Here is a 13,049-nt window from a genome sequence, read left to right on the forward strand (position 1 = left end):
GGACCTAATGCTAACCTACCTGTGCCATATGGGCAGTACCAGGGGCCAGTGGGGGAATTACAGAAGGGTAAGGTCTAACTCAAAGCAAACAGCTCCCAGTTGCCTCCAGCATGAAACCACACATGCAATGGGATGGGGCTGACTGAGTCCCACCCAGAGCTGACTGATATGATGCAGGCCTCACAGGTGCACCGAATGTGCCTATAGATGAAAATTAGGCACATTCAAATTTAAAGTTTATACACCTCCAGACATACATATACAAATTACATAATATAACGTATTCTCAAAAAGCACTTGTGGTCCGCTGCAGGCATCCTCCACTGTACGCATTTCTTACTGGGGATCGCCATTAGCAACGGACCACAAGTGGAGGATTTGCTCCCCCGGTTATAAATGCACAACTGCATATGGGGTTGAGCATTTCCTGCTTTTTGAGACCACGGTATATTATGTAATTTGAAATATTTTGTGCATGTCTGAAATGGGAAATGTTAAGTTCATTCATTCATTTCTTTGCATCTATTTATTTTTACTTTGATCAATGGAACTATACCATGTGGACAAATATATTGGGAAACGCACCCATTACACCTATAAGGGCTTTTATGACATCCTATTCTAAGTCCATAGGTATTAATTTATGGAGTTGGTCCACCTTTATAGCTAAAAACATCTTCCACTCTTCTGGGAAGGCGTTCTTCAAGATTGTGCAGTGTCTGTATGAGAATTTTGGGCCATTTATTCAGAAGAGCATTTGTGAGGCCAGGCACTGGTTTTAGACAAGAAGACCTGGCTTGCAGTCTCAGTTCTAGTTCATCCCAAATGTGGTTTGTGGGCTTTGTCTTTATGAACCTTGCTTTGAACATTGGGATACAGTATTGCTGGAACAGAAAAGGGCCTTCCCCAAACTGTTCTCATAAAACTGGAAACAAAGTTGTCCAAACTGTCTAGGTGTGCTGAAGAATTAAGATCTCCCTTAACTGGAACTAAGGGTCTGGCTACACAGTGACCTTGTGCAACAAAAAAGGGTACAGCTACATGGAAATATGCGTCATGTGACTTCTTGTCGCGGCAATGTCACATGACTTTATTTTGTAATGATAGTCAATGTTGTCCCATTGGGACATGAGACATGCTGTGATTGTGATGCGGCACTTGCAAAAAATACGACTGTCGCGTCTCAGTCACAGTATGTCAGATTGCGCAACATAAATTTCTCGCAACACAACGCCGTGGAGCCAGACCTTGTTGGGCCTAGGCCAAACAACCACATAGCATTATCCCGCCTCCAAAAGACTTTACATATGGCACATTACAGTCAGACAGGTAACGTTCTCCTAGCTAATCCAGTCTAACTCAGACTGTCAGATAGAGAAATAATACATTTCCACTTCTCCATAGTCTAGTGCTGGCGTGCTTTACACCACTCTATACAACGTTTGGCATTGTGCTTTTTGATATAAGGCTTGCATGCCATGAAACTCCCAGGGCACAATTTTTGTACTGATGTTAATGCCAGAGGAGGTTTTGAATTCTGTATTTATTGACTCAGCAGATCATTGGCAATTTACATTGTGCTCCTCAGCGGTCTGCAACTCAATGTGGTCTGCCACTTTATGGCTGAATTGCCATTGTTCCTACACGTTTCCTCTTTGTAACATATCACTCACGGTTCCTCGTGAACTTTCTAAGGCTACTTTCACACTGGCTTTTTGGTTTCCGTTTGTGAGATCCATTCAGGGATCTCACAAGTGGTCCAAAATGGATCAGTTTTGCCCTTAATGCATTCTGAATGGATAAGAATCCGCTCAGAATGCATTATTTTGGCTCAGTTTGGCTCCGTTCCGCTTTGGAGGCTAACACCAAAATGCTGCTTGACGCGTTTTGGTGTCCGTCTGACAAAATTGAGTCAAACGGATCCATCCTGACACACAATGTAAGTCAATGGGGACGGATCTGTTTTCTATGACACAATATGGCACAATAGAAAATGGATCTGTCCCCCATTGACTTTCAATGGTGTTTAAGACGGATCAGTTTTGGCTAGGTTAAAGATAATACAAACGGATCCGTTCTGAACAGATGCATGCGGTTGTATTAGCTGAACGGATGCATTTGTGCAGATCCATGACGGAACCGCACCAAACCCGAGTATGGATGTAGCCTAAGAGGGAAGAGTTTTCATGAACTGACTTGCAATAATGGCATCCTGTTTACAGCACCACACTAGAATTCAGTGAGCTCTTTATAACAAAACATTATTTCACAAATGTTTGTAAAGGCAGACTACATGGCTAGATGCTGGATTGTATACACCTGTGGCAATGGGCCTGAATGAAACACCTGAATTCAGTGACTAACAGGTGTGTCCCAATACTTTTGTCCATATAGTGTATATAGTGTATATGCCTGGTAAATATTAAGTTTTCAATGGAAAAAAAGATACTAAACCCAAAATATGAATTAAAAATTGTCAGTATAGTAACTAGAGAAGAGCGAAGTTCACATAAATTCTCTTTGTCTACTTCATCAAATTTCACAAAGCAATTTGTTTCATGATTAATTACTCTGAAGCGCATTTCTTTGTGAGTAGCGGGCACAATGATGGGAAATGTGATTGCACTGCTCCCTGTCATTGAACCCCTCAAATGCCATGTTCATCACTAATCACGGCATCGGAGATGACCATTGAGGGCTGTCAGGGGTTAACAAAAAAATAAAAAAACTCTGCCATTGCTATCTTGATTCAAGAAGATCCAGCGCGAATATCGTGTGGTGCGTAGAGATGTAATCACGCATGAGATTTCACGTGGAATCTTCAATCAAGATGGCCGTGGTGGACTGAAATTTGGATTAAAGTCTACTTCATAGTAGTAACATTTATGATTTATTTCCGTTCTCTGGCACTTCTGTGATGCCATGGAAACCATTCATCACATGAGCTTGCTAATCATAGTCCATAGGGATATCCTCTTCCATCAATTTTCCACAAATGGAAATGTGTCATCAGAAAATTATCTATTGTTTAAATCACGTTTTTATGTGAAACATTTTTTGTAAGATTAAAAAAAAAAAAAAAATCCATATCACTACCTATGGATTATTTTTTTTTGCTTTATGAGACATACCGGGTTATAAGACACACCTAGGTTTTAGAGGAGAAAAATCTGAAAAAAAATATTTGTCATCAGACCCCCATTTCTTACCTCAGATCAGACCCCAATATGAGGCTCTCATATTAGACCTCAGATCAGGCCCCCATATCAGACCTCCGTTTAGACCGCCAAGTCAGACCTGAGATAACACCCCCATATTACACCTCACCTCATACCCCCATATTAGACCTCACATCAGATGAACAAAAAAAAATAATTACCTGTAATGCTCCGGACAGAGCCGCCAATCTACAGAACATCCAGCTGAGGATCCGACATTCACCGCTCCTTGTCCTTCTCCATGCTCGTGCTGAACTTTGACCTGACATTTATTTTTCTGCTCTTCTGACGAATCACAATGGAAAAATAACGGTGATGTGAACTCTCCCTAACATGCACTGCCATTTCTCCCCTCTACTTTGGGGAGGAAAAAGTGCATCTCACAAAGCGGAAAATATGGTATATTTAAAAATATATATTTACATAATCCTGCAATTTTCTCAGTGGCCACTAGGTCTAAAATAAGTTAAAGAGGTTATCCTATAATTCAGTGTTTCCCAACCAGTGTGCCTCCAGCTGTTGCAAAACTACAACTCCCAGCATGCCCAGACAGCCTTTGGCTATAACTAATGTAAAAATAAGAATCAGACTTTGCATAGTACATGACAACCTCTTTCTAGCAAAACTAGAGCCAGCCCTATACCTTACATAGATTCAGAGATGTCTCCATTCATTGCTCCATTTGTTCTGCTAGACTTATTTCGAGCTGGCAGCTCAGGGGGCATGCCCTTTCTCAGGGAGTGTGTTCTGTCGGCTGCTGTTGGTGGCAGTCGAAGGTTGGAACTGAGCATGTGCTTCCATCTCAGTGAGCAGGACAGAGAAATTAGAAAAAGAGCAAACAGTAGGTGGCGCTATGCAGATATGTTAAATTGAATAACTCAGTGGCTATACTACATTTTTAATTACACGCAATTACAAAAGTATTCCGATCCAGTTGCTGGTTTGAAAACTGTAAAATATTTTTCATGGGACAACCACTTTTAGATTTCCAGTTTTCAAAGCAGCTAGATAGACTATAGACACAATGGACAGGAGGGGACCTCACTGACTTACATGGGAAAGTTTTCTAGGCATGGTCTGTGACCTGTGCAGAGGGAGGGTGTTGACAAGCTGTGACGTTACCTATTGTGAATGGTGGATTATGTATATAAATATGTATTATCTATACAAAGGTGTTACTTGTCATTGTAATTCTGCCTGGGGTAATACCTGTACAGAACAGGAAATCATGAGCTATCATTAGGTCTAGTGGCCACTGTGAAAAATACAGGATTATATACTGTATATTGTTTTATATATAGATAGTGACATGACAAAATAAAATAAATAAAAAAACTCACCAAAAATTCTACAAAAGTATGTTTACAAAAGATTAGTTTCTGATGACACATTCCCTTTAATAAGCCCTTTTGTCTTTCCAATGTTAAATGATACATTGGGGAGAGTTATGAGGAAACCTTTTAAAGTCAGTTTTGCAGGAGTCTGCATTGGGGTCATTTGCACTACATTTATCAGATGTCACATGTTTGATTTGGAACTTCTTTAAAAGGCTTTTTCCAAGACTTTAATACTGTTGACCTACCATCAGGATAGGTCATCATTATCTGATCGGTGGGGGTATGACACTGGGGATCCCTGCCGATCAGCTGTTTGAGAAGGCATTGGTGCTCCCGCTTCAAGGCCTTCTCCATGCTCACCAAGCACAGCACCGTACATTGCATAGCGGCTGTACTGTATCACAGCTCGGCCCCATTCACCTCTATGGGGCTGAGCTGTGCCAAGGCCATGTGACTTATAAACGTGACTTCACATGGCCTAGGAAAATCTAGAGAAGGTTGTGGCACTACCGTGAATGCCGCTGTCATCTCAAACAGCTGATCAGCGGGGGTCCCGGGTGTTGGACACTCTCTGATCAGATACTGATTATCTATCCAGAGGATAGGTCATTGATATTAAAGTCTCTGAAAAAACCTCTTTAAACATGAAACTTTTGTCAAAAATGTGTTGCTCCAGGTCTTCCAAACCATTCCCCTTCTTGAGTAAGACCATTTGTGTGAATTTATAAAAAAAAGTTGTGGTGCTAAATCTTGAGCAAAACTGATGAACAGAGATAACTACACCCACTTTGAATCCCCAGTATTCTGGAGTGCAGAACTTGTTAAATTAACCCCCCCCCCCCCCCATTTTGTTTAAAGGTAACCTGTCATCCACTTTATGCTGCCCATACTAACGGCAGCATAAAGTAGAGACAGGTGAGTGTATTTCAGCGGTCTGTCATTTATAACTTAAAAGTAAGTGGTTGACGAGAACCAACATCACAACCATTGCAGACTGGGCCTGGAAAACAGTCACGGCCACCTAAGAAGAGTCATGGTTATTCATAAATTCTTAGTCCCCCTGCCCACCTGCTGGTGATTAACAGGCTTCTACCTAGTTTTCTCCCTTTCTCTAGCAGAGAACTGGCAATCAGTTGATGGGCGGGGGGTGCAGGAGCTTATGAATAACCATGACTCTTCTCCTGCAGATTTGACTCTTTTCGAGGCCTGTGCTGCAATGCTGACACACCGCTGACATCCGCATTTCTGTCACTATTTTATGCTGCCCTCAGTGAGGGCAGCACAAAGTTGATGACAGGTTGTCTTTAAGAATTGTTTTCACTAGACATATATTTGAATTTATTTTGTTAATGCTGGTTTTGCATCTTATAGGTTTCGGACTCCATGTGAATGCACAACAAGACTGCTCTCACGGAGGATGTTATCCTGCAATAGGAGATCTGCTTATTGGAAGAACAGATCAACTGAGAGCTTCTTCTACTTGTGGAATGGAAAGTCCAGAAATTTACTGCACTCCCTTTGGAGAGGTGAGTACACACATATTTTGGCAATTGACACTTTCAGGGACTAGTTTTCATTGCTCATTATTTTGGACTGTACTGCATTGTCTGTGTGTCTTTTAGGGGAACATGTAGATTTATCCTCCTAAAACTCTATAATAAATGGGTCAGGGTTTGGATTAGGGATCGAGCAATTATCATTTACCAATGATTTTCAAAGTTATCGGTATCGACATCTAACCTTGCCGATATGCAGATAATAAGTCCAGCGCTGCTCATGGTGAGAAAACATGGTGCTCGGCGCTCGCTGCCATGTTTGTTCGCCAGAGTCAGTGGAGAAGGAGGGAGGGAATCCCTCTCTCCTATGACACGGCCGCGGCAGAGCCCAATAAAATGAGCGGGTTCTGAAGCTGCCCGCACCACTGCCACCAACGAATATTAAAGCAGGAGGACGGACAGGGGAGAGTTTACAGCTGCGCCGTCTCAGCTAGTGCGCCCCTGGTGAACGGCAGCAGCCTCCTCCTCCTCCTGAGTGTCCTCCCTAGAGTCAAGCAGCCAGCATAGCAGGTGCCTGGCTATTGTGCCACCAATGATAATTTTAATACAAATACAGGAGACGGGTCCCGGCTGCACCCACCTCCTGTATCTGTATTAAAGGTTAATTATCATTGCTGGTGCAGTGCGCCCCCAAGTATTACAGTCATTTGTGGCAGTGGCCACAGGTCCCCCCCACCTAAGTAATTTCATTGGTGGCAGTGGCAGTCCTGATCGGAGCCCCAGCAGTGTAATCGCGGGGCTCCGATCGGTTACCATGGCAGCCAGGATGCTACTGAAGCCCTGGCTGCCATTGTGAGCTCCCTGCTGCTATGTGTACTATGCACAGGGCAGCAGGGACAGTGTAAGATCCTATTCACCCTAATAGAGCTCTATTAGGGTAAATAGGGAATATCGGTATAAGTTATCAGCTATGGACCTGGCTCTAAAAAATCAATATCGGTCGATTGCTAGTTTGGATGATAAAATCTTAAACATTTATTTTCCACGTTTTGCAAAATAAAAATGACACCTCAACTGGACTTGTTACCTGAGTTTAGTGGCTTATACAGAATATCAGTCATCAATCATCTCAGTGATCTGGCAATTACTGTTGAGTGAGACAGCCTTCCTGAAATCTCACCATTGTCAGCAAGTCTATTTTTAATGTGTAACCTTTCATACACTTACATAACTTCCACTTGATAACGCTTTCATATGGGTTGTATGACTAGGCAGTGAATTTCCATGATTGGGACTGAGGAGTTCACAAAGAAAGTATTTTAGAGGACACTGCCCCTTGCACACAGTCAAATGGGAGAAACGGCAGACTTATTTTGTAAAACGTGTCTGCTCTTTCTGACCCTTGGAGAGGAATTTAGTTACATGTTCCATTATTCATTTAGCATGATTGCCTTGTGCTTTAGTTGGCAGACTTACTTCCATCCATAAACTAGATTTTAAATAGGTGCGCTTCTTGCTTTCTTCACTATATCCTAAAGTGACAGAAATTTATAGACAAAGAGGACCTGTCATCATTTTTTTTTTTTAAACCTAATACCTTTTGCTGTTGTCCCTGTTTGCTTATGCATTTTTTTTTCAATAATAATTCACAGTAATGCTGATGATCGGGTGGTGTAAATGTACCACTGATTACAATCCGATCGTTTGTGCGCATGCAAAAATAATTGTTTACTCACAGCAGATTGTACTGTGTAAACAGGATCTGCTGCCGGAAAATGAGTCATTATGGGGAAGAGCGATGGCATTAGCAATCACTCCTCCCCATACTCTGGAGGAGATCACTGCATGTAATAGAAGTGGTCTCCTCCACCAGCGATCAGCAGATTGTCAGGAAGGAATGCTTCTGCTGTAATATCGTCCCATGTAAAGACCTCCTTTACTATTTAGAACAAATGTAGGCTCGGCTTAAAGGATAACTGTCATATTTTTATTTTTTTATTTGTTAGTTTATTAGAGCTAGGCATGTATACGTGAGGTAGTCTGTCAATGATTGCCAAAAGATCTGCAATTACCTTATAATAACAGCTTTCATTAATGTCCTCTGTCCCTTTCCACTGCTCCCTTAAAAGACTGTTGCTAGGGCTCATCTGTCTCCCAACTTAATGTAAACAGAAGACGGAGGGGCGGTCCTTCACACTGCATGCCTGCATTAGGCTTCAGGGTGAGGAGGCGTGTCTTTCAGTCTCAAGGAAAACAGTGGTAAGTGAAGAAACCAAAGATTGCTTTATGCATAATGCTGCTGCTGCAGTAACATATGCTAAAATAGATTTTTTGATGAAAACATGACAGTTATCCTTTAAGGAAGTAAGGAACCATTAAAGGCTATATAAAGGGTATATGTATTGCATATCATCACATATAAATCACAAATATTAAGCGTAATGTGTTTATTCCTCATTTTAGGTAAATTATATGCAAATGGTTAATTCTTACCCTTGTGGCTAGCCATGCAATCAGAAAAGTTGTACAATACGGCCTAAAACTAGTGTCATGCATTCCCACCCACTTATGACTGTTTAAAGCTCTCATTAGTGAAAAATACTTGTGGCTATATGGAGTAGGAGGCACAACAGCTACCAGGAATAGCCTCTACTTGTTACATGTCTAATTTTTCTCCAAGATTTCATTTCTAGAGCCATTTGTCTATGTCCTACACTGATGAGTGCTTACAAGACAGCTGTATGGAAGTTGAACGATATAATATCAAGTGCTGCGTAATGGCTGTAGAACTTTAAATATAAATGATTCATGTAAGAAGACACTGAGAGATAACTATGGGGGAGGCCGGGGTATAGAGGTTGAAGTTATGCCTTTGTACCTGTGGGGCTCAATGGTTCGTCTTCCACAAGGGAGAACATCAGTACTTTTAATGGCAAGTGGTGAGAACATTTCATAGACTTTGCACTGGGTTTATATAATAATTACCGTAATAATTTCCCAACAAACTATGTGATAAATTATGGTGGATACCGGATTCACCTGACTTGAGGCTGTATAAAAAAATTCATTATGTTGGATGCTGATAATTCAAAATTCTTTGACTTATAAATTATAATATTTGGAGCCGGTGGCACTTAAACCCTGTGGGTATTGTATGGCTTAACTTGTCTATAAATGGTAAATAACCCCTTGACATGTCGCTTGGCTGTGCAAGTGCAATTGCATTTTGTAACGGAGACAGAGGTCAGTGCTTACCACACACATCAAGGCCTCAGTGTGTACTGTCTGGATTCTGTGCCAAAATGAATGCCATTGAAATATACTGTTTTGCAAGCTGAAGCAAATCCAGAAGATGGCTTTGTTCCAAACTATGATACATCTTCTCGTCTGTGCTTGTGGATTATAATGTACACGTATAGGATTTACATGTAAGTTATACTGCTTTTTAAATGTAAGTCATTCTGTTAAGCATGATTTTCAATATGCTTCTTTATTTTTTTAAAGGGGTTGTCTCATCTTGCCATTACTAAAGCGAGATGAGACTAAGCCGCAAACACCAGGTGGCTTGGAAATAGCATAGCGGTCCAGTGCTCCACAATTTCAGTAGGTCCCGCTACAAAAATGCCATAGCTGGCTGTGGTACGCTATCTCTATAGCTCCCATGCACTGCAATGGGCACTATGGAAACAGTAAATTGATGGCCTGTTCTGCTGTTTCCCGGCCACCTGGTGGTCAGGGCTTAGTCTCCTCTTTCCTATGTACTGGCAAGATGAGACAATTCCTTTTTAAAGGGGTTTTCCGAGATTTACATATTGATGACCCATCCTCCGGAGGTTCGACTCCTGGCACCCCTGCTGATCAGCTGTTTGAAAAGGCCGTGCCCTTTTCCTAGGCCAGTGACATCGCGTTCATTGGACACGTGGCTTAGGTTCAGCTAAGTCTCATTCAAGTGAATTGAGCTGAGCTGCAATGCCAAGCACAGCCGCTATCCAATGGATGACACCGTGCTTGGTAAGCAATTAGGCTGCGCTGCCTACCAGAATACAGTGGCCTCCTCAAACAGCTGATCAGCGGGGTCCCAGGTGTTGGACCTCCACCGATCTGACATTATTGACCTAACCTGAGCATAGATCATCTAAATCTCCAAAACCCTTTTTAATTGTCAGGATTAGAAAAACATTATTGTGTTCTTCCAAACATAGTCCCATCTCTGTCCCATTGGTTGTTTCTAGTATCACAGCATAGCTCCATTGAAAGGAGCTGCAATACCACAGACAACCTGTGAACAGTTATGATGGTGTTTTGGGCCAAGTTCTTGACAATACATTTATTTTCATTACTTTTTTTTTTATCCTTGAAGTATAATCTGTGTTTCACACTGATATACATGATAAATGAAAATTTGCCAAAATTCTGTTCTGGGTTGTTATTACCTCCTACAAAACAATTTAAAGGGAACCTGTCACCTGGATTTTGGGTATAGAGCTGAGGACATGGGCTGCTAGATGGCCGCTAGAACATCTGCAATACCCAGTCCCCATAAAAAATAGTTTTTTTTTACACAAAAAAAGCACACAGAGCTATGGGGACTGGGTATTGTGGATGTGCTTGCAGCCATCTAGCAACCCATGTCCTCAGCTCTACAGTATACCCAAAATCGCGGCGACAGCTTCCCTTTAATTGATGCACAGTAACCATATTACGTGTGTGTTTTTTGCTACATTTTAGAGATAAACTGTAACAATGTCATTTCTATTTTTGTATATTGTTTTTGGAATTTCCATCTGGATTTCTTATATATTTGCATATTTTAGCCTAGTACATTTTTTCATGCTCTAGTGTCATCAGTATGGTAGATTTTCTTGTCTCAACTTTGTATATGCAAATAGAATAAAAGATGCTTTAATATCCCTGTAAGGCTACTTTCACTCTTGCGGCAGGACGGATCCGACAGGCTCTGCCCCCTTCCCCATTATAGTCAATGGGAACGGAGCGGCGGTCCGGCGGCACGGCGAAATAGAGGAAGGATGGATCCGACAGGGTGAACAGCCTGTCAGATCCATCCTGCCGCAAGTGTGAAAGTACCCTAAGGTAGTTGACCATCCCAATTGACTGAACAAAATCACTTGCCTGCATAACTAGTCAGTACATTAGTAGTTAGGGTACCATGGTTATAGGCACACACAGTACTTTTACTGTTTATGATAAGTTTTGCTAATTATTAGTATATTGCTTCCTAATTTTTATGCCTTTTACATATAATTTATACAATGTACATTTTGAAAGCATCTAGTCACAGACTATCTGCTGGATTTTTACTGCTCTGACAAAATAAAGTGCTGCCAGTTCATTGTCCCTCTATGTCAATTCCAACCTGCATCCTGCTAAACATACACATGGTGTATGAAAGTATGCAAGCTTGTAACCCAAGTCTAGTCCTTATCATGCAACTTGCAATACGAACAGAAAAATGGTCAAAGAAAGCAAGATCAAAATTGCTTGACTAAAAATGACCCTGCTGACCGATGCAAGGGCAGGCTGGAAGACTTGTCTCACATCCTTTCCTGAAAGTCCTCCAGTCCACACCCATAGAACTGTGAATACATAGCTAAGATATTAAGTACAGTTACACTTTGTGTATCAGTGTATATGTAAAGTGTCCCTTCCCCAGGGTGGCCTCTAGGCACCTGTCTGCTGTGCCTTTTTGGTACAAAACCACATCTCTTATTGCATGTTTTAGCAACCTCCATATATTACACACGTCTGTGCATTCAGGACTGAACACATTCTATTCTATTTCAAGCTTCATTATTGAAACTTTTCAGTACTTGGAAGTGGATTAAAATAATTTTCTGCCATTTTCATTGATTTAACAGGAAATACAGTTTGCATAGTAATTGTATTCTCAGAATTAGATTGTTGTGTATATTCCTTTCTGGGGCAAGTGATGATGTCGAATTCCCCAATGATCCCTCAGTCTATATAAAACAACAGTGTTATCGAGTAGAAGGTTACCAGATCCAGCATATGTATCTGAGCATCAGATGCAGTGTCTTTGTATAGCAACTTTGCATATTTGACAGGCCATGACCACACCATTACATTAAACATTGTAGTAAGGGCTCGTTCACACGAACGTATTTAGCGTTCCATATACGGGCCATTTTCTGTGTGCTGTCTGTCCGCATCCGTTGCTCTGTTCCGTGGCCCCGCAAAAATCCATTTTGCGGACAAGAATAGGCATTTCTATAATGGGCCCACTGTTCAGGTCCGCAAATTGCGGAAGGCACGTGGGCGGCATCCTTTTTTTGCAGTTCGCAATTTGCAGACCGCAAAAACGGCACGGTCGTGTGAACAAGCCCTGAATAAGAGAAATGTACAACACAATAAGCTATGGGCAGGATATGCATATTGTTCACAGGTTTTCAGCTTTAGATAGGCTATGTCCACATCTGCTGCAGGCATTCTGGTACTCTGTTGTGGCAGAGGAACAGAATACCATACCACCAGAGCCTGCCAGATGACTATAATGGGGTCAACCGGGTTTCCAGCATGAATACAAACATTGTGCCGGGTAAAGAAAAATGATGGTGTCCGGTTATGTTGGATATGGCAATTCTGGTATTCTTTTCCTCTGCCACAACCGGAATGCCTGCCACAGATATTGACATAGCTTTAGTTATTAAGTCTAATTTCCTTAGATTTTTCTGAAAGATATATTATTTTGCCTCCACACAGCATACATATTAGGCTTGGTTCACAATTTGTTATAGCAGGCCTTTTGTGGATCAAAGGTGTCCATTTAGGACCAGAACAAAATAGATCTGTCAAATCTGTCACAGATCTTTTGTGAACAGAATCTACTAGAGTTTAAAATTATCGTTCTATCTATACTGATAACTAGTGGGTGAAGCAGAGCTGATATGTTTCAAGGGCTCTTCTTCAGGATTGGTCATCAATAATAGATCAGTGAGAGTCCAACCAGTTGAAGAGGTCAC

The 13,049-nt window shown here is 41.5% G+C and overlaps 1 protein-coding gene across 1 annotated transcript in view; it reads left to right on the plus strand.

The window, feature by feature from the left end:
- LAMB3 (laminin subunit beta 3) overlaps nucleotides 1-13,049 on the plus strand; it is a 163,634-nt gene that overhangs the window by 16,491 nt on the left and 134,094 nt on the right. The window contains exon 3 of the mRNA XM_044288328.1: nucleotides 5,927-6,081. Coding sequence (XP_044144263.1) covers nucleotides 5,927-6,081 — 155 coding nt within the window. The remainder of the gene's footprint in view (nucleotides 1-5,926; nucleotides 6,082-13,049) is intronic.

The sequence above is a fragment of the Bufo gargarizans genome, chromosome 3 (genome assembly GCF_014858855.1).
Source record: "Bufo gargarizans isolate SCDJY-AF-19 chromosome 3, ASM1485885v1, whole genome shotgun sequence".
NCBI lineage: Eukaryota > Metazoa > Chordata > Amphibia > Anura > Bufonidae > Bufo > Bufo gargarizans.